General features: G+C 53.8%; 1 protein-coding gene across 6 annotated transcripts in view; it reads right to left on the bottom strand.

Annotated features, from left to right (window-relative positions):
- MBP (myelin basic protein) overlaps nucleotides 1-20434 on the bottom strand; it is a 104498-nt gene that overhangs the window by 13048 nt on the left and 71016 nt on the right. For 4 of the 6 annotated variants that reach the window (XM_070361786.1, XM_070361787.1, XM_070361790.1 and 1 more), the window contains 2 exons: nucleotides 19182-19612; nucleotides 12726-12803 (listed from right to left, as the gene is read on the bottom strand). In XM_070361786.1, coding sequence (XP_070217887.1) covers nucleotides 12726-12803; nucleotides 19182-19612 — 509 coding nt within the window. The remainder of the gene's footprint in view (nucleotides 1-12725; nucleotides 12804-19181; nucleotides 19613-20434) is intronic. The other 2 variants (XM_070361788.1, XM_070361789.1) reach the window with 1 other exon arrangement.

The raw sequence follows: 20434 nt of genomic DNA, 5'->3' as shown, positions 1-20434 counted from the left end.
GCAAGTGAAGTTATTTGTTAAATAGCACCTTGCTGCTACTGCTAAGTCACTTCAGTCGTGTCTGACTCTGTGCGACCCCATAGACGTCAGCCCACCATGCTCACCCGTCCCTGGGATTCTCCAGGCAAGAACACTGGAGTGGGTTGCCATTTTCTTCTCCAATGCATGAAAATGAAAAGTGAAAGTGAAGTCGCTCAGTCGTGTCCGACTCTTAGCGACCCCATGGACTGCAGCCTACCAGGCTCCTCAGTCCATGGGATTTTCCAGGCAAGAGTACTGGAGTGGGGTGCCATTGCCTTCTCCGAAATAGCACCTTAATGGCCCAAAATGATGAAAACAGCTCAGATTTTTGCACAACTAATGCTTATTTTGGGGTAAGAAATGGCAGTCCACTCCAGTATTCTTGCCTGGAGAATTCCATGGACAGAGGAACCTGGTGGGCTTTAGTCCATGCTGTTGCAGAGAGTTGGACATGACTGAGCTAATGAATGCGTGCTTACTTTGGTGTTTATACACCATTTTTCTGCAGGATGTGTTGGAATTTTCATCCCAGAAACATTGTGTACTTCGATTGGCCCATTCTGTGACTAAACTAAGAAAGTTTCTTAAACTTTATGAAAAGGTTTTAAATAAATGTTCAGGAGTATCATGCAGATCTGATATTATTAAACTTATTCATGCTGTGATGTAGTTAATGAAGTGTTGTGTGGACAATAACAATGTTTCACGCCTAAACCACACACATCAGCTTCTAATGCTGAAAGAAACAGAGCGTGTATTTTGGTGATTTTTATAATGAGTACCTAGGAGAAGAAGACCTCCGTGCCATGAGGGTAGTCAGTAAGTTTACTGACCTGACACTGAAAGCGTGATCCATAAAAGAAACAAAACTGATAAATTGGACCCAATCAATATTTACAACTTTTGCAAAGGTCACTTTTAAGAGAATGGAAAGAAGCTACATACTGAGAAAACATTTGCAATCACATATATGATGTGGGACGTGAAACCACAGTATGTAAAGAACTCTAAACAATCAATGGTAAAAAAAACAATCAACCAAGTTTAAAAATTGGACAAAATAGGTGACTAAACACGTCATTGCAAACGATGAGCAGAAGGCAAGCAAGCACATGAAGAGATGCCCAGCATCATTAGCCATTAGTGAGACGTAAGTCAAAGCCACCCAGAGACACCACTTTCCCCTATTAGAATGGCTGCAGTAAAGAATACTGACAATACTAGGTGTTGGCTAGGATGTGAAGCAACTGGACCTCACACGCATTGCTGGTGGGAATGCAAAATGGTATCCTCACTCTGTAACACAGTTTGAGTCTCTAATAAAGTTAACCATGCACTTACCATATGACTCAGCAATCCCACTTCCTGCTTTGAATGATAAAAGAAAAATTACATGTTTTTGGAAGTGATTTTTATAATTAATGTATTCATCTCCGCTCTTTTGCTGCAAGTAATTTAAATCTTACAACTTACAATCACACAAAACTCGGCCATGAATGTTTATAGCAGCTCAATTCATAATCACTAGCTCTGTAAATGAGGCAAATGTCCCTCACTGAGTGAAGTGATAAACAGACTATAGTGTGTCCATGTGACGCCGCACTGCACAGCAGTAGGAAGGAGCAGACTTTCATACACTTGACAACTCAGAGGCATCTCCAAGGCACTGGGCTCGGTGAAAGAAGACGCTCCAAAAGGCTTCATACTGTGTGATCTCACACACACATGATAGTCGTCAAAAGACTGCACTACGGGGAGAGGGACGGGAGCAGGGCTTGGCAGAGGTTGGGGTGGGGAGGGAGGGTGTGGTGTGAACTGGAAGGGAGGTTTGGGGTCGATGCGTCCCTATGGTGGTGGCAGCCATGTGCGTGTGAGAATTCACAGACCTGCACACCATACACAAGCCAGTCTCACTGTGTGTGGTCCCTCCACTTCATGGAAAATAGATGGGGAAACAATGGAAACAGTGAGAGACTTTATTTTTCTGGGCTCCAAAATCACTGCAGATGGTGATTGCAGCCATGAAATTAAAAGACGCTTGCTCCTTGGAAGGAAAGTTATGACCAACCTAGATAGCATATTAAAAAGCAGAGACATTACTTTGCCAACAAAGGTCCATTTAGTCAAGGCTATGGTTTTTCCAGTAGTCATGTATGGATGTGAGAGCTGGACTATAAAGAAAGCTGAGCACCGAAGAATTGATGCTTTTGAACTGTGGTGTTGGAGAAGACTCTTGAGAGTCCCTTGGACTGCAAGGGGATCCAACCAGTCCATCCTAGAGGAGATCAGTCCTGGGTGTTCATTGGAAGGACTGATATGTTGAAGCTGAAACTCCAGTACTTTGGCCACCTGATGTGAAGAGCTGACTCATTTGAAAAGACCCTGATGCTGGGAAAGATTGAGGGCAGGAGGAGAAGGGGACGACAGAGGATGAGATGGTTGGATGGCATCACCAACTCAATGGACATGGGTTTGGGTGGACTCCAGGAGTTGGTGATGGACAGGGAGGCCTGACATGCTGCGGTTCATGGGGTTGCAAAGAGTTGGACACGACTGAGCAACTGAACTGAACTGACCTAACATGAAACCTACCATTTTGCCATTTTTAATAGCACATTTTGGTGTCATTAAGTACATTTATGATGTTGTGTGTCCATCAGAGCATCCAGCTCCAGACCTTTCCCATCTTCCCAAACCAACACTGCACCCAGCAGATACTGGGTCCCATCACTGGTCCTGGCCTCCTGGAAAGCCCCACCCTATGCCCCCTGTGATTGGCCACGTCAGGGACCCCTGACCAGTGGGATCACGCAGTGCTTGTTTTTTGGGGACTGGCTCCTTTCTGCCATGCACAGCTTGCATCCGAACTTCCTTCCTGCTCAAATGCCATCCCTGGGGCCCATGTAAACCGCGTTCTGTTCACTCATCGCCCCCCTGACGGACACACGGTTATTCCCACCCTGGCTGGGCTCAGGCCCTGCAGTGCCGGCGGCTCTGAGGGTGCAGCCCAGCCTGCTTCCCCCGCGTCCTGAAGTGCACCCCTGACTCTGCGTGAGCTGGACAGCTGAGACCCCGCAGCTGCACTGAGGGCCCAACGGTACTGGGGAAAGGGGCTCACATCCAGCCCGGGGGCGCCGGGCGGGGAGGTTCCGGCCAGGCCACCGGTGGTCTGTGCCATCGGCGGTCAGTGCGCGGTCAGAGCAGTGCCAGCCCTTGTCACCCAGGCAGGGCAGGAGCCCCTGGCGGTCCTGGAGGCGTGCTTTAAAGGCAGCGTGGTTTGGCTTGTTACATTTCACAATTTGCGGGGAGCAGATACTGCTTTCCTCATGCCTCGCTGTAAACAAGGGGGTCTGTTCTGTCCTGCAGGGGGATGGGAGGCCGGGGAGGAGGGGAGGGGAAGCCGGGGAGGAGGGTAGATGGCAGGGCCGTCCGGGTGCCCAGGGGGCCCCGCAGCCTCACAGCTGCTCAGGGATGTGGGGGTGCGGCCTGGCTGCTGACGCCCCCACATCCTCAGGCGGTCCCCTGACCCCATCTCTGCCCCCACCCTGGGGACCCCAGCCTCTGCCTCCAAGCTTGTGACGCACACGTTTCCCCCTCAGGAGAGCCCTGGACTTGGCTCCTGACTCAGGACTGGTTAGTCACTCCCCGAGGGGTGAACGCTCCTCCTCTCTGCTCAGAAAGCACAGAAAAGCCAGAGCCGCTCACACTTTGAATTATTTGCCAGGACTGGCATCACTTTGTCTGCATCTATCCTGCTTCCTGATGCGAAGAGCTAACTCCTTGGAAAAGACCCCGATGCTGGGAAAGATCGAAGGTGGGAGGAGAAGGGGACGACAGAGGGTGAGATGGTTGCATGGCATCACTGACTCAATGGACATGGGTTTGAGTAAACTCTGGAAGTCGATGATAGACAGGGAGGCCTGGCCTGCTGCAGTCCATGGGCTTGAAAAGAGTCGGACACGACTGAGTGACTGAACTGAACTGATCCTGATCAGTTTGCAGGCGATGGAAAGGCAAAGAAGGAACTTGAAGGGCGGTCCTGCTGTAAAATAAGAGCCGGGCCAGGGCGGAGGAGGTGGGGAGGGGCAAGCGGCAGTCACCCCCGACCCTGAGAGATCAGAAAAGGAAAAAGGGCCGGAGGTGGGGACTCCCACCCCACACCACACTGCTCTATACGTGAGGTTAGGATGTCCACACATTCTCTCCAAAGTACATAGAGCTGAATATTTGGGAAGCGAAGTTAGAAAATTAGTCCAGTTCTTTAAAAACGAAAGCTTCAGTTCAGAAAAATAGCACTTATTACACAGGGATTTCAAATAAAGTAGAGAAGTTTGTAGAAGAAACCCTGCCCCTTGGGGCTGTGCTTTGTTCACATGCTGGTGAACCACGGGCAGACCTGGCCTTCTGTACAGGGCAAGATGTGAGTCGTGCAGGGCCTTGGCACGTGATCAAGCACGCGGAGGGTTACAGGCCCCTGACGTGTCACTCTTTCTTGACGTAACAATTAAAACAACAACTTCCTGGTGGCAAATAAAATAACGTTATGCTAAAAATCTAAATACTGTGGAAGGAAAGCCATGGGGTAAAGGACAACCGGTCATTAATGTTTGACATAAATTGCTTTTTCCCTGAGCCTGTTTGAAAAATTATGATTAATTTCCCCCCCACTTGTGATAACGTGTGCTTCACCAGCAGGGGGAGCTCGTGCACTTGGCGTGCCAGTCCCATCTCCAGACACCATGAAGGATTTTTAACTATTTTCCAATTTGCTCAAACTTGGAAGTAATAACAGGAGATTAGTTTTCGCCCGACACAGTGAAGATCAATGGTCATCCGATTGGGTAAAGATTCATTCCCTCGACTCTGACGGCTATTTTATGAAAATAGGGTCGAGGCATTTGTCTGCGTCATCATTTGCATTTGGATTTGATTAGAGACGAAGGGATGGAATTGTTCCCTCAGAAGAAAATGCTGCAGCTTGGAAAAATGAACACCCACTGTGTCTGGGGTTTGTGCTCAGGGGAAAATAGAGTCCTAGAGCTTGATTTAGTTCTTGTCTGCAAGAAGAATTTAAAATCTTCCCTGAGGAATTGATTCTTTCAAATTGTGGTGCTGAAGAAGACTCTTGAGAGTCCCTTGGACGTCAAGGAGACCAAACCAGTCAATTCTAAAAGAAATCAACCCTGAATACTCATTGGAAGGACTGATGCTAAAGCTGAAGCTCCAGTATTTTGGCCACCTGATGCAAAGAGCTGACTCACTGGAAAAGACCCTGATGCTGGGAAAGATTGAGGGCAGGAGGAGAAGGGGACGACAGAGAATGAGATGGTTGGATGGCATCATCAACTCAGTGTATATGAGTTTGAACAAATTCCAGGAGACGGTGAAGGACAGGGAAGCCTGGCGTGCTGCAGTCCATGGGGTCACAAAGAATTGGACACGACTGAGTGACTGAACAGCAAGAACAACAACCTGGATCCACCATTAGAATGCCAGTGGCGGAAATTTGAGTGAATCCTGGGTCTGGGACATGTCTCCCCTCTGCATCCACCCTGCTTGAGCTCTGCACCCTAGATGCAGTCACACCAGTCAATCCTGAGGACAGTTGGACCCTAGAGCCTGGCTCCCTCCCCTCTCTCTGCCCAGGCTTCAGTTTGCTGGCCTTTTCTCCAGATGGATGACACTCACTGGGTGGGTGCCGAGGAGGGGCCTGGAGAGTAGTGGTAAACGCCAGGCAGACAGGCATCTGAGGACTGCCCAGATGCAGACTCACGGCTTGGAGATGTCACACAGGAGAGACGGGCCTCTAGAGGACCCGCGCTCTACCTGGTACTTCGGAGCGCAAGGCTCTGCCCTGCGGTGTGTTACGGGGAGCACGTTTCTGGCCCTCACAGAGCCCCGGCTTCCCTCAGGTCACAGGAGGTAGCGAGAGGCACTCGGGCTCCTGCTCTTGCACTCTGTGTCACTGTGCGCTGGCGGTGGGGAACTCGGTCCTTCAGTCACAACGTGCGTGGGTGACGAGCGTCGCTGACACCTGCTCCATCTTTTCCGCGTTGTGGGGAGGGACGTGAGCTCTTTGTGGAGCTGCTGTTTGGAAACGGTTGCCCTTTTTAAAACTTGAAATCGAGCATTTTCATGGAGGTCACGAGTGTGGGTGCCCTCATGCCAGGGTGCCTCACCCACCACCTGCCGGTCTGTTGTGATGGGTGCCTCAGAGCTACCCCGGGTCTGGCCCGTCAGCAAGCAGCTAACCCTGTGATGGGGACCTTGAGGTGACCGAGGCCCGCGTCCTGCAGCCCGCCTCGCTCAGGGAAGGTGGAAGCGCTGTGTCAGAAGGACGCAGCCCAACGTGACCTCTCTGTGGATCAGCCTCGGCCGCGTCCAGATGGTCGTCCAGAGGCTAAAAGCAGGACCCTTTTCTTTCTGGCACTTTCTTAGTCAAGTCGATCCTGTGAGTTCTAGCTGTGCATGCAGCCCTCTGTGTCCCCAGGCTGATATAAAAGAGGAGCAAGGAAAGCGGTTCCTCCGTGTTTTATGGGGTGGACGCATGGTTGTTTTCACCTTGTTTTACAAGTGTGGACGTGGCTACTCGAAGGGGTTGTGTGAGGGGGTGAAAAGCACCCCACGAAGCAGCCGTGCAACACACACACACACACCTTGGTGTTTCAGTTTACAGGTTGAACGCGGTAGAATTCCGCTTGCACTCACAGAGCGGCGGTAAGAATACACACCTTCATAGATGGTTCCACCAGTGGTCCAGAGAGTGAAGGCATTTGCCTTTTGCTGTTTTCAAGCTGCAATTTGCATTTTGATTTTTCCACAGTAAAAGCCTTTGGCTTTGTGGCACCCTAGGAAGCCCAGATCCAGCGGGTCACCTCTTTCACCTGCTCGGAACCACGGGCTCCAACAGTGTGGGTGTCTTCCTGAACTGCCGACGATAAGGCAGAACAACAGAGTGAGACTTGGGAGCAGTGAGAGACTTGCGTCTTGGGAAAGTGTTAAGAAAGCCAAAAGTGCTTCCTCCACATTGTCGTCTTTATATTTGAGAACCAGGAAATGTAGTCACGATGGAATGGCTCTTCTTTTCCTGCCCTTTTCCTCTTGCCTTACGCTTCTTTGGACGGTTTACGGAACTCCCCCAGAAATCTCGTTTTGGTGACCACAGGGAGTCGAGGACTTAAGGAAGTCCTCCTCAAGGACTTTCCGAAAAAGCAGTGTTGTGAACATCTTGTGCTGAAAGACTCTAACCCATGGCCGTCCCGTCTCTCGGCCCGTCCTTGGAAGGCAGGGTCATGGCAGTTATGTGCTCCTGTGGCATCTGGCTCTGAGCTAGCTGCTGGTAAAATATTATCTCCTAGAGCATGTGAACTGAAGATCACAGGCCTGCAGAAGAGATAACACATCTGCTGGAAACTGTCGGAGCTGCAGTGCGCCCCCTTTCAGAGCTGGCCCCAATGACCACGGCGTGTTTTTGCTCCAACACCCTGACCCTGCGATGCTCTGGCCATTCCCAGAAACCACTGGACAATGAGGCCGATCTTGTTTATGTAAGTTTTTCAGAGGAAGCAATTGCTCCACTTCTGGTCAACCAGCCCCCCCGGTTCGCCTCAGGGGAGAGCGTTAGATACTTTCTGGCAAGGTCGCTGCATTTCGATTGTGCAATCTGGGGAGAGAATTCTTGTTAGTCTGAATGATCCTTGCAGTCCTCCCTTGAGTTTTCACCCTCAGCAAGTTTAAGAATATGTTTGCTCCTGAATCATCAACTCGACGGAGTTTAATTAAAGCAGTGGACTCTCTTTCTTTAGAGAAAGCCTTGCTGTGTCAGCAGTGGGCTTTTCTCAGTTACAGGAGGAGCACAGGCAGAGCTTTCGTTTAGGTGGAGATTTTAGGTGGCCCATGACATGTTTTTTCCTGGCCGTTAGCAAGTGGGAAGGCCAGCGGGTGGTCTGTGTTTGTGGGGAGCTGTCTCATATTCTGCCCAGAGGGACTGTCGCTTGGGCCGAGATAGGAGGGCCTGGCTTCCAAGCTGGAGTTTCTACTCTCAGCAAGTTGTGAAGCTGAAGGCAGTGGGGGGTGGGGTGGGGGAGGGCACATCAGCCTGTTTCCCTCTGCGATGTTTCGCCTGAAACGAGCGAATCAAAGCCCCCGGCCTCTTCTGGATCAATTCTTTGCCTCCATCGATGGCCATGCAAGGACTGGATTAGAGGCCTCCGGGCAAGGAGGGAACCAAATCTCCAGGCTGTGGGTGTGAGGTCACCCTGGAGGGAAGTTGGTGTCACACGTCACAGCCTATGTGTCCGCTGGTTCTGTGAACACGCAGTGGCTGCCTGGCTCTGGTAGGGGCTTAGCCTCAGGTGGAGGCCTTCAAGGCTGGCCTCAGCTCTCACCCCGGGGAGTGGACCAGCAGGGGGAGGAGGAGGCCGTGTAGGGGGTCCCGGCCAGAGCTGGGAGCTGCCGTCAGGTCCACGAGGACGTTGCCCACGGTTGTGATTTCTACCCGTAGCTCCACCGTCTCATACCGCCTGATGTGCAGCTGCCCGGGGCCCTCCTGCCCAGGAGCCTCCAGGAGGGTCCCTCTGCCATACCCGGGCCACCCTCACTGTCCTGGGAGCCAGACCTCATTCCCGTCTCGGGCAGTGCTGGGGAGCTCATGGCCAGACGCCCGGGCTCACGGTCTCCAGAGGAGGGGCTCAGCGCTGCTTCTCAAACAGGGCGGCGGGCTGGTGCTGAAAGCGACGCTTCTGAACGTGGGCATGCAAGCTTCCTTGTCTCCTGTCTGCAGGAGGCAGGGCTGGAAGTTGGCATTAACTGCTCCGACTTTTCTTTGCTCCCATTTTGGAAGACCTCAGTGTGTCTATAGTATGCACATGACTTCCCAGCGTAAACATCCAGCTAACGCCTTGGTAGCTGCACAAACCAGTCTCCCAGGGCACCTTTCCTTGGCTTAGAACTCAGTTGTCTCCTTACGCAGAGTGGCAGCGGGCGGTGTGAGGGATGCAGAGTCTGGAAGGCTTATATTTGGGAGGAAAAGCCAAGTTGCAATGGGCTTTCCTGCAACTGAAGGCCACGGGCCCCTGGGCGGCTGTGCTGTGAGGTAGCCCCTCTGGGTGGGGAGGGCAGACTAGACCCCAGGCACGACCCCGGCCCGACCCCTTGAGAGGCCAGTCCCTGGAGACCCAGACGGCCTGCCCCACATCAGCGTGGCCCCCAGGGAGCCTGATCTGCTCTGGGTCCCCACAGCCAGACCGTCAGGGCCTGTCAAGACTACCCAACTCTGGTCCGAGCCATTTCCTTGGAAATGAGGAAGAAATCAATTCAGAAAACCTGGAGACAGAGTACGAGGGAAGTGTCTGGAAGGCTTTCCGTGTGAGCCCAATGCCTGGGGCTGGGGGCTGACAGACGGAGGTCTGTCCCCGGAGCAGAATAAGGTCGTATATGCCTCAGGCATGTGGAGTAGCTCCCGAGCATCTGCCTTGGGGCTGGAGGGGGCTGTGCTGTTCACGTGGTTGCGAAAGGGCCCTGAGACAGGAGGAAATGGCCATGGGTCCGTCCCCACAGAGACGCTCGCAGTCCCCGACTCTGACTCTCCGGTTGAGATGCTGAGGCCTGAGGGCAGGAGCGCAGGGGCTGCAGCCAGAGCTGGGCTGTGGGGCCCCGGGGGCGGGGTGGGGGTGTCTGCTGCACCCATGATGCCCGGTTTACCGGCACAGGGTGGTGCTCCCGTTTCCCTCCATCAGCCCAGGGTCCCGGGGCGTTGGCAGGACAGACGGTTGTTTCTGACGCTGCTGCCAGTGGTTGGGGAAGGAGGCTCAGCGCAGACACCGCAGGTGGAGGGAGAGAGCAGACCCTCAGCATGTGCTTCCACGCACGCACACTCCGTGCTTCTCCAGGCGCCAGGAGCCCAACGCGGCGAGCCCCAGCCCCTGGGACGGTTGGTGCAGGTTCAGAGCGGGGAGGGCGGCTCTGGACAGACCTCTGGGTGCTCCTCTACCCCTCAGGCGGGTGGCCCCACAGTGGCCTCTGCAGGCTCATGAGGACCGGGTCCCCAGGGGCTGCGAGGGGCAGGCAGGGGCTTAAGGAAGGCGGTAAAAGCAGCTGCCAGGCATGGGAGCAGGGCGTCCCTGGCTCTGCCTGCATCTCCAGGTGCAGGTGGGACGGGGCCCGGCCAGGCACGGCTCCCTGCTGCCCGCTCCGGGCACCTTTCCGCCTCCTTAGTCCACATGACCTCTGGATGATGCGGCTTTCGGAGGCCCGGCTGTGCGGGCCCGGGAGACCCGATGGGGAGCCGGGAGGAGGAGGCCCCGTATCCCCCACGGAGCCGTCTTCCCCGCTGTATGTGCATCTGCTCCTTGTTCCTCCCTTGGAGCCTCTGCTTTTCCGATTCATCCTGGGTCCTCCAACGTCATCTCCTGCGTGGACGGGGGCTCCCTGCCACCTTCAGGTCAGCCCTCGAGTCAGGCTGGGGTGGAACTAAGTAGTGATGCGTCTCCTGGAATCGAAGGGCTCCTCGTGGGAGCCCCATTCTGGAAGGGCCTCCAAGGCGCTGAGCCTGCTTGTTTCTTGACAAACAGCCAGTGGGGCTTTCTCACCCTTCCTGCAGAGTTTGTGCAGAGAGACAGACAGAAGATGGAATGTTCCGGAAGGTCTGGGTGTAGGATGTCAGCCTGACATCGCTCACCAGCTGAGTTTCTGAGCCTCGGGAGGAGGATGGGGGAGGTTTCGGTGCTGAGCTGTTGGGCCTGGCACCACGGTTCCCAGCGTGGCTCCAGCGGGCAGCTCTGTCTCCTCCAAGCTTCTTTCACGGCCCTTTCTTGTATCTGAAAACCATTTAGTGCCACCAGGCGTTTCAGCCCTTTCCCATGGCTGGTGCCTTTTCCTCTCCAATAAACATAACCTCTTTTTTTTTTTTTTAGTCCAGAAAGTAGTTGCTATATTGTTTTTTAAGGGAATAAAGAAAAGTCAATAAACCTTTGGGTTTTTTAAAATTTGATCTAATCTCTTTCCTGAAATAATGAAGAATTTGACGTGCCAGGGGGAGACATAGTGAAGAGATCGCAAAGACAGAGGCCTGTCACTGGAGGCCCTGGCACCCGGCCCCAGGGCTGTGTCTGCAGAGCCCGGGGATGACACCCCTGCAGGTGTGAGAGCATGCATGTCCGTCCCACTTGTACACGTGGGCAGAGCACATCTATCATGAAGATGTGGAGGGCAGGCCTGCTGCCTTTGTTCCAGCAAAAGAGAAAAACCAAACACTCTGTTGAAGGTTTCTATTTATCCCCTGAACACAGAAGCGCTGGCCTCTCACCCCCCACATTCTGTGCTGAGTCTGGGATTTCTGGCAAAGTCTCTGCCTGTCAGAGGTGGAGTGTGTCTGCTTTCTTATGGTGATGTGACCCACGGAGGCAAGGGCGGGGCTCCAGACGGCTTCAGGGCTTAGGGCGCAAGGGGGTCCTTGTCTGACCCCCACATCCCTGCCACAGGGTGACTGTGTACCTCAGCCCCCACACCCTTGCCCCAGGAAGGCATTTAGGGCCAGCCCCGGCTTCCTCCTGGCTGAGTCTGAACCACCTGAGGCCCAAGGGCTGCAGAGAACATGTGCCTCCAGGGGGTTGGGCCCACACCGCCTTCCTGGGGATGGGGGTGTTGCTTTGAGGAGCCACCGAGGCGAGGGGGTTCTCTGTGCAGTGCGCATGGTGACCACGCCTGAAACACGGTTCCCTTCTCTCTGGGGGCGGCACCCCTCCGACCCCCTGCAGCCTGGAGTGGAGGTTCCATTAACCCCCGGGGGCTTGACGACAGTGCCTCCCACATAGCCTGCAGCCCGGTGTCTGCCCAGGGCCCAGCGCCTCTGAGCCCCCTGTCCCTGGCCTCCGCGGCCACCCTGCCCACCTTCCTGGACCGGCTTTCCGGAGCCGCCTGTCAGGCACGCCTGCTCCTTCTCTGGGGCTTGCCAGGTCTGGGGTCTGTGGCCCCACCATCACACAGGGTGACAACCTGTCTTCCTGGCTCTGGCGTCTCAGCAGATGTGGGCGCCCCTCCCACCCGCCTCCTTCCCGCTCCTGCTCCTCCCCCGTGCGTCTGTGGAGGAAGATGCACAGTGAGGGTCCCTGAGCCCCCACCCGGGGCCCTCCCACGCCCTGTTCCAGCACCAGGTGTCCTCCTCCTGTGTCGTCCCAGGGTGGAGAGCCCGGCACCGGGACACGGTGCCCGCTGGGACCCACGGGCCTGAGAGCGGAGTCTCAGCCGGACGGCACCCTGCACCTCCCCGGGGTCACCCCAAGGTCCCTGTGCCCCCCATCCTGCGCTCTGAGAGTCAGCTGAGACTCTGGAGGACTGACCACAGGCTCCTCCTCCTAAGGATGCTCACTGGGCTCGCGCCTGGAAGGGCTCATCCACCTGGCATTTGGCGGGCACGCAGAGTCTGTTAGGTGCTGGTTCTTAAAGGCCGCCTCAGGGTGGGCCAGGCCTGCCGCGGGCATCTCCCTGCCCTCACCCCGCCCGCGGCCCTGCAGGGCCCCCCAACCCAGAATCGAGGCCCTGTTTCCCTCTTGAGGCCCCTCCTCTCGGTCTCTGCATTTTCCTTTGGCGCACCTCCCCAGGAGCTGCCCTGCAGGGGAGACAAGCTGCCTCTCCAAGGCTCCTGGGGCGGGAGCGAGACAGCCCCGACGCCGTGTGGCCGCGGCCGCGAGGAGGAGCCGTCTTACCTGGTACATGTTGCACAGCCCGGGCGGGCTGCGGGCATGGGGGCCCAGGGGGCTCTTGCTCTGCTTGAGCCACGGGACCTGCCAGAGGGACAGAGTGGCGCCTGAGTCCGCGCGGGCACCCGGGCTGGCCCCACGTCCTCCGGCGGACCCCGGGTGGGGAGGAGGGCTGGCGGGGTGAGGATGGGAGGATGTGGCCTGGCAAGAGGGTGGGCAGTGGACCAGCTGGGGGCTGGGTGTCAGGGGACACACGGAGCGAGAAGACAGAAGGGGGCAGCCCCCGAGAGGACCACAGAGAGATGGGATGAGAGGGAGGCTCGGGGGAGCGTCCTGCCCTAGCGCCTGCGCCGGGGCCGTAGCTGGCTTTGTGGCCACCTTCTCTTAAACACGCCGCCGGCACCAGACATGTGGGTCCAAGACAGCTCCACGTGAAGAGCTGAAAGGGCCTTTCCAAGTCTGTAGTGGAGTGGATTTGACACGCCGAGGCAGTTTATTTTATTATTCTTTTCCTTTCAGAGTTGAGTGTGTTAGCTTCTGCACGGGACAGACACGTCTTTCCCACTCTGTGGGGGTCACCGTGACATCTGTTATGCTGGACTCTCTCGGTTTGCCCTGGAGTAAACGGAGGTCATTGTAAGGGCAACGGAGTGTCCCTCCGGCAGACCACTTGCATATTCTTCTCTGCTGTTGGTGACATTTAGGAGTCTAATATTAATAGGGACTTAATAGTCCTTCGTGAGTTATGAATGAATGTAAACTTTACTATAAATCTTCCTCAATAGTATTTGCTCTGAGTGCATTTTTCCTGTTCTATTACCTATGAGACAGTTGCCAAATCGAGCAACTTTGAGGGATGTGGTAGAGAATGTTATTACAGGACTAAGGACAGGGGCCTGCAGGAAGGGCCTCTGATGGCGATGACAAATGGTGAGAGAGAGAAACAGAGACAGCGGACGCCTTACAGAGGTCAAGAGATGAAGGCAGTGTAGTAGATGTCAAGAGAGGTCTTAAACTGACGACAGATGAAATGGATTTTTAAAATGACGTGAATAGCTGGTTATGCATGGAAATAGGCAGTAGTTGTGATATGGGGAAGCATTATGGTGTTCCAGAAATATTATTGCAAAGTGAACAGAATTCCCGGAGGCAAGTCTGTGGTGAGCCTGTGCTTGGCTGGGTAGCTCATGTTCAGTTTTCTGCACACGTGAGAGGCATGCTCTGTGCCAGCAAGACGCACTGGGCGTTGGGTACTTAAACGAGTAAGACACGGAGTATTTATTTAGCAGCATGTCTCGGTGGACAAGCTTGAGGATTCTCTGCCTCTAAGAGGCCTGGCTGCTCCCACCGAGGGTGAAAACCCTCAAAAACGGCCTGTGGGCCAGTCCACGCTGGCACCTGGTCCACAGACAAAGAAAACTTTCTGGTCCTCTATTTCAGACTGCGTCCCTTCTCCATGACGATGTCGTCTCTGCAGCACTTTCAGGCAGCTCTGGGGGCTGGCGGTAAGCGCCCACCACTGCCATCCCTGGCATCCTGAGTGTTGGTCACAGAGCCTGGGACGCTGGCCCGAGGCGCTGAGATGGGGCGGCCCCCTGGGCGACCCCCCAGTGACCGGCCCCTCCCGCAGCAGCAGGAGGGACGATGTAGTTGAGGCGGGTTCTCTGCCTCCCGTCCAGATACGCTCAGGGTCAAGGGGAGGTTATCTCTGGCAGAAGAAGTGGGGGAGCCAGCCCAGGTGGGAGGAGAAGAGGCAGGAAGGCGTCACGTGTCACCCCTGCCCGCCTTTTACTGCTTCCAATGAAGCAGGATGATTTCTGGGCACATAAGAGTGTTGTGATGTCTGTGACGGAAAAACTCGAAGATAACCTATTAACCAGAGTGTGACAAGAGGCTTCTCCAGTTCTGGGATGCTGACTCCGCACCTTAGTGATTTGCACGAGAGACTGAGGGTGTGTTTTTTTCCCTCATGATGAGATAGTCTCTCAGATATCAAGCGGAGCTCTCTGTCAACCAGTAAGAATCGGCCATTCCTTTTGCCAAAAGGAAAGTCAATGATGATGGAAATCAACACCAGAAAGTGGAAGCGAGTTTAACAGGAGATGAATTAAGAAGAGGGTCTGGTGGCAGGGTATGGGTACAGATGAATGGAAGATAAATCAAAATTAATTCCATATCTTTATGCTTATTTCTGGGGCTTTCCTGTGGCTCATTCAGCAAAGAATCTGCCTGCAATGCAGGAGACTCAGGTTTGATCCCTGGGTCAGGAGGATCCCCTGGAGGAGGAAATGGCAACCCACTCCAGTATTCGTGCCTGGAGAATTCTACAGACAGAGGAGCCTGGCGGGCTACAGTCCATGGGGTCGTAAAACGAGTCGGACATGACTAAAGCGCCCTAGCACAGCACACGTGTTTATTTCCGGCTTACCAAGGCTCCCAGCTTGCACTCCACCTCGCATAGTCACTGTCTGCCTCACACTCCGACCTCAGATTCTCCAGTGTTGATCTGACCGCCTGGTCTGCACCCTCCGGGGAGTCCAGCTGGGGGCAGTCTTTCTGTGCTCAATCACTCAATAAGTGCTGTTGTGGGTTCCGTGTCCCAGACACGCAGGAGGGTAGAGACACTCCCCAACGTGTGCAGGACGGCATTTTCAAGAAATACTAACAATCAGGCAGAGTGAGAACTGTCCTCACAGAAGGATCAGAGAACAGAAAGCTCTGTGTGTAAAGCTGATGCTTGAAAGCGGAGCACAGAGCGGGTGCGCAGGCGCCAGACTCACCTGTTGTTCAGCTGCTGTCAGGAAGCCAGTCACACATGTGTTTAGTAAGGGAGGGACGTCAAAAAAGACAACTTAAAAAACTCACGTGCAATGAATTAGTGTGTTAAAATGTTTAATAAATGCATTAAAAAGGGAGAGATATATAAAAAGTAAAAGGTCATCACAAAATCAAATTGGAATACAGACAGCAGAAGGCAATCAGCATTAAATACATCAACACAATTTACAAACGTTTCGCTCGGAGGACCAGAACATCGCCGCCCACACAGGGGCGTCACGTTCTGACCGACCTCTCGCCCAGAGCGCTGAGGGTGTGGAGGCCGCAGGAGGACACGGCGAAGTACTGGGAGCCAATCAATAGCTGATCCATAATCGATCAGAAGAATGACATTAATACTTCAGAAGGGATTCCTGTAGTAAATCTCAGCAAGTGTTTCTTTGGGTGTGGAAACAAGTACACCCAGCATAAAGAGATTTTTCTCTAGAAAGGTCTCTGGCCAAATCTCTTGGCAAACCATGTGCTGCGTGGCTGGGTGGGTGACACTGAGATTCCTGGGTTGTGTGTTGTGAGCGGACTCACTCCCAGCAGAGGTGAGTGAGTGCAGCTCTACCGGCCCCAAGCCCGGGGCCAGACTCCATGGAGGGGGCACCTTACCCAGACCCTTCCTGCCGTGTCCTTCACATCACCCTCCAATGTCACCCTCCCCGGGGGTTACAGAACACATCTCCAGCATTAGGGTACCCTGTTAACAATGAGGAGTTAGCAGTTACTGTACAACTAGAATGTGAGTGAAGTTAAAATGCAGTGGGGAAAAGGCAGGGAACAGAACACTATGACTAATTTCCAAGACTGCTTGTCCCCAGGGCGCTAATCGGCAGCAAAGGTTCTCACCCCCCACAGTCAAGACCAGGGGCGGGTAGGGGAGGCTGGACACGGACGGCCATGGGCGCTGAGACCAGCGGTCCACAGACGCGGCTCTGACCACAAAGTCAGCAGGCATAACAGGAAACAGGCATAATGGCCAGGACCTAAGCCTGCAGGAGGGCGGGCTCTCGTGGAGGAAGGCGACACAGGCCTTCTCCTCGAGTCCCTCTAGGGGGCTGCCCAGGTCACTGTGGCCACCTTGGTTACTCTCCAAGCTAAGGGGTCAAGATTCTGGGGTGAAGCCTGAGGATACAGTGCTGGCCCTCACAGGGCCCCACTGTCCAGGGACTTGGAAACCTGCTCCTTAAACGCAACAACTCCGTCTTTCTTTCCTCCCAAAACAAAGGCGAGTGGTCTCCATGAATGCACTTTTCATTTAAGGCTCTCAAAAGAATATGCCTCCTCAAGGAATTTGTGTGTGCTTTCCCTGAATGCCAACTCCTGGCCGCACAAAGGGTGGGTGTGTTGGTGCACTCCCAGGACTGGGGGCGCTGCTCACCCCGGGGCCCCCAACGTGTCCTCGGAGGAGGGGGGCAGGTGACAAACAGCCCCTTTTCCAGGAGCCAAGGGCTCCATTCAGCTTCACATGCTTCAGTCCAAAAGACCTTTCTAGCATCTAATAAGATGAGGGCTCTCCTGGTTTATCAACAGAGCAAAGCAAAAATAAAATCAGAACCAAGAAACAAACCCACACCAATAAAAAACCTGCAGACTTCTAGCCATTGCAAGTGTGTCATTGGGTATAGAGTGTATTATGCTCATACCTCCAGTGTTTAAAAGTGAACAAAACATCCACAGGAAAACAGGTGAGCTGAAAAGTATTTCCAGGAAGCCCCACTGCATATTTTCAGCAAAGACAGGAATGTACCCTGGCCAGTGTTTGTAATAAGCAATCACAGATATGATTTCACATTAAAATTCTAATGGATTTCATTGGCATCAAAGGGCAAAGCTGTTCATTTAAAAATCTTCTTTATTCAAGACCCAGGCGTGAACAGAATTGATACTTTTAAAAGTACTAAATCAACTATTTCAACATTGTTTTTATTTTTTAAATCCTGTGAAAATGTTTTAATCTAGATTCTTGATAATCTAGCAAGGCTAGTTTGCAACATGGATGTCTACTTCTGAGGCATCTTTTCTTTGAAAATGTTGAGGAATATGAGACTTTATGCAATCAATGTTGAACTTTTACACAAAGGCAGAAAAACCTGTATGTATAATACAGTCATTTTGAGATAAGGTCACAACAACTGACATAAATGCTTTCACAGTCTGATTTTAGCTTAACCTGTCACCACTGAAACGAAGCTTGTTTTATAACAGATGCTCTCCAGCTGTTTAGTCTCCGCACCTGTATTTTTGCTTTGGGTTAAGCAGCATATTTAAGGTTTCGAAACTGGTGACACTACAGGCATGTGAGGTGCTTTGCAAGACTGGGTTAGGCAGCCAGGGTCCGGTGTGGCTTGATAGCATCTCGGATTGAAACTAGCATTAGAAATGGGTCAGCTGACCCACTTTTAAGGGGTGGGGTACGACTGCCCCAAAGTACAGGACGCAGAAGGAAACCGTCAGGAAACAAACTCTAGAAGCCCGGAAGGTACACTTGAGTTATTCACTAGAAGGCCACACGACAGACCTCAGCTCCAAGCAGGTGCCCGAAAACCTCAGCGCACCTTGACACCACACAGGCGCAGCTGACATCTGTTTTATCTTTAACAACATCAGGATCGTCAGTCATTTTAAGAACTGTAGCTAGAGACTAAAGCAAATCTGAGAAATTCCCGTGCTCCCAGGGCCCCAGCACTGAGGATGAGACCAGGACATCAAGGGCCTCTGCCCACACTCGGCTCAGAAGCCTCGTGCCTCCCTGGGCCTTTCAGGATAAGCACAGGACACAGCCAGAAGCAAAGGGCATCTTAGGAGTTTTGTGAGCACCCCCAATAAACCAGGGGCTTTTATGGAAAGCCTCACTCTTTCCAAAATCCCCCAGCTGTCCAACGCTCTAAAAATCAGGTGCCACGCAGGCTGTGTATTTGCTATCTGATTGTCACTTGGGGATTAGCTTTTCAATGAAACGTCAACCATGAAAGATCTATTCACCATCAAGTCCAGTAGCCACTGCTGCAACCTGGACCACAATAGGAGCAGTTTTCTCTTGTGATACATTTTTCTCTACAGAACATTTAAATAATTAAAGCGCAAATTCTATATTCAAACGAACAGATTAACAAAATCATACAGTTCTGACTCACAGACACACTTCATTTATTCCCCTCTGCGACTCAGACAAAAGACAACGTCTGCTCAAGGCGAATTTAAATTTGTCCCAAAGTCCTCAATCGCAGTATTGTTACAAGGCAACTCGAGGCTAGCGGCACTGAGTCCAAGAACAAATGGGCTTAGCCCAGTGTTGACCCCGGAGCGCGGGAGCAGAAGCGGAACCAGCACTCAAGCCCCCAAGCACGAGACACAGGAGGCCCCAGCACAGGGCTCCCTTTCTGCGGCGCCCACACCCACGCCACCCGAGATGCGAACTCAGAATGTTCTCCACCCTGAACCGCGTTCCGACTGCATCCCTGGTCAGCGGGGGGAGGAGGGTGGGAACTTCAAAAGCCGAGACCCAGGGGCTCCTAAGCATCTCCAGCAAGACGCTGCGCCTCCTCTCGGGGCTGAGTCCACCCGCGGGTCCCCTTCCCGCCCCACTCACTCCCCCGGGGACGCCCGTGTCGTGCGCCTCTACTCCTCGGAGCTCACCTTGCCTGAGCCCCGCTTGGGCGCACCCCTGTCCGAGCCAAAGAAGCGGCCGAGGGAGTCGAGGATGCCCGTGTCTCTGTGTCTGGGGAGGAAGCCGTGCCTGGCGTGGTCCATGGTGCTCGCCGAGGCCAGGTACTTGGATCTCTGGGAGGGTCTCTTCTGGGCCGCCATTGCGTCCACCGCCCCGGGAGCGGCCGCACTGTCTTCCTGGATGGTCTGGAGCTCGTCTGATTCCGAGGGCCGGTCTTTGAAGGTGTTGTCCTCCCGGCCCGGGGCATCTCGGGAAAAGAGGCGGACCAGGTGGGGGCGGCCCCCCGGGTCAGCTGGGCTGGCCTCGGGCCAGGCATTCTTCGGGTCCGCTGTGCGCTTGGAGTCTGTCACCGCCGTGTCCTGCGAGGGGGCCCCATTGTTCGGGACCACATCTGCCGCTCCTGCAAACAACAGCGAGATGTGAACGGGGCTGTGCAGAGCGGGCCACGGACAATGCCGCTTTCTTCCCGGTTGGCGAACTGGCCGTCTCCTACAGAATCCACGGAGGGTGTGGGCGCCATGCAGCCCTGTGTGGCCCCTGACTGCCCTGGGGAGGACCCGCCCGGCCCGAGCCTCTCTCTTGGTGGCGGCTCTGTATCTCAGGGGCCCTGGGGATCGTCTCAGGGGCTCCGGACTGGGCACCAGGCCTCCCAGAGCAAACACAGCCATGCACAACATCGCCCCTGGGTGCTGCCACTCCTTCCCTGGGAGGCTCCAGGGTTCTGGGCACCTTGATGGCACATTTATCACCTAAAAGGCCACTGGTGCCCAAGCCAAGCGTGTCGGAAGCATGTATTTGACAAAAGGTATTTTTAGTGTTCTCAGTAAAAATGGAACCTCCCACGTCTTTTGCAATTCATGCCTTAAAGAAACGGGGTGTTTAGAATTCTTTACTTCCCAGAGTCCACAAGAGGCCTCTTGCAGGACAGAACTGCTTATTCAGGACATTTTGGTTGGGCTTCTCCTCTGCAAGCAGTGACAATCAGAAAACTTGAGTGGGAAGGGGGTGTCTCATGTTGCACACCACTCTCCCTTAGCTTTTCACAAAAATACACAGCATTTCTCTTAAGAATGGCAGGACCTCATCTTGCCCTCAATTACAAAGATGGGTATAATTGAGCATTCCTCTCCAAAGTTTATTACGCATCGACAAAAATTGTGGGTATACTCACACTTTCCTGTAACAGCATCCATCCATCTAACTGCCCAGCAATCTATTCACT

The sequence above is a fragment of the Bos mutus genome, chromosome 24, assembly GCF_027580195.1.
Source record: "Bos mutus isolate GX-2022 chromosome 24, NWIPB_WYAK_1.1, whole genome shotgun sequence".
NCBI lineage: Eukaryota > Metazoa > Chordata > Mammalia > Artiodactyla > Bovidae > Bos > Bos mutus.
Note: the sequence above shows the minus strand (reverse complement) of the source record. Positions and strands in the feature narration are given on the sequence as shown.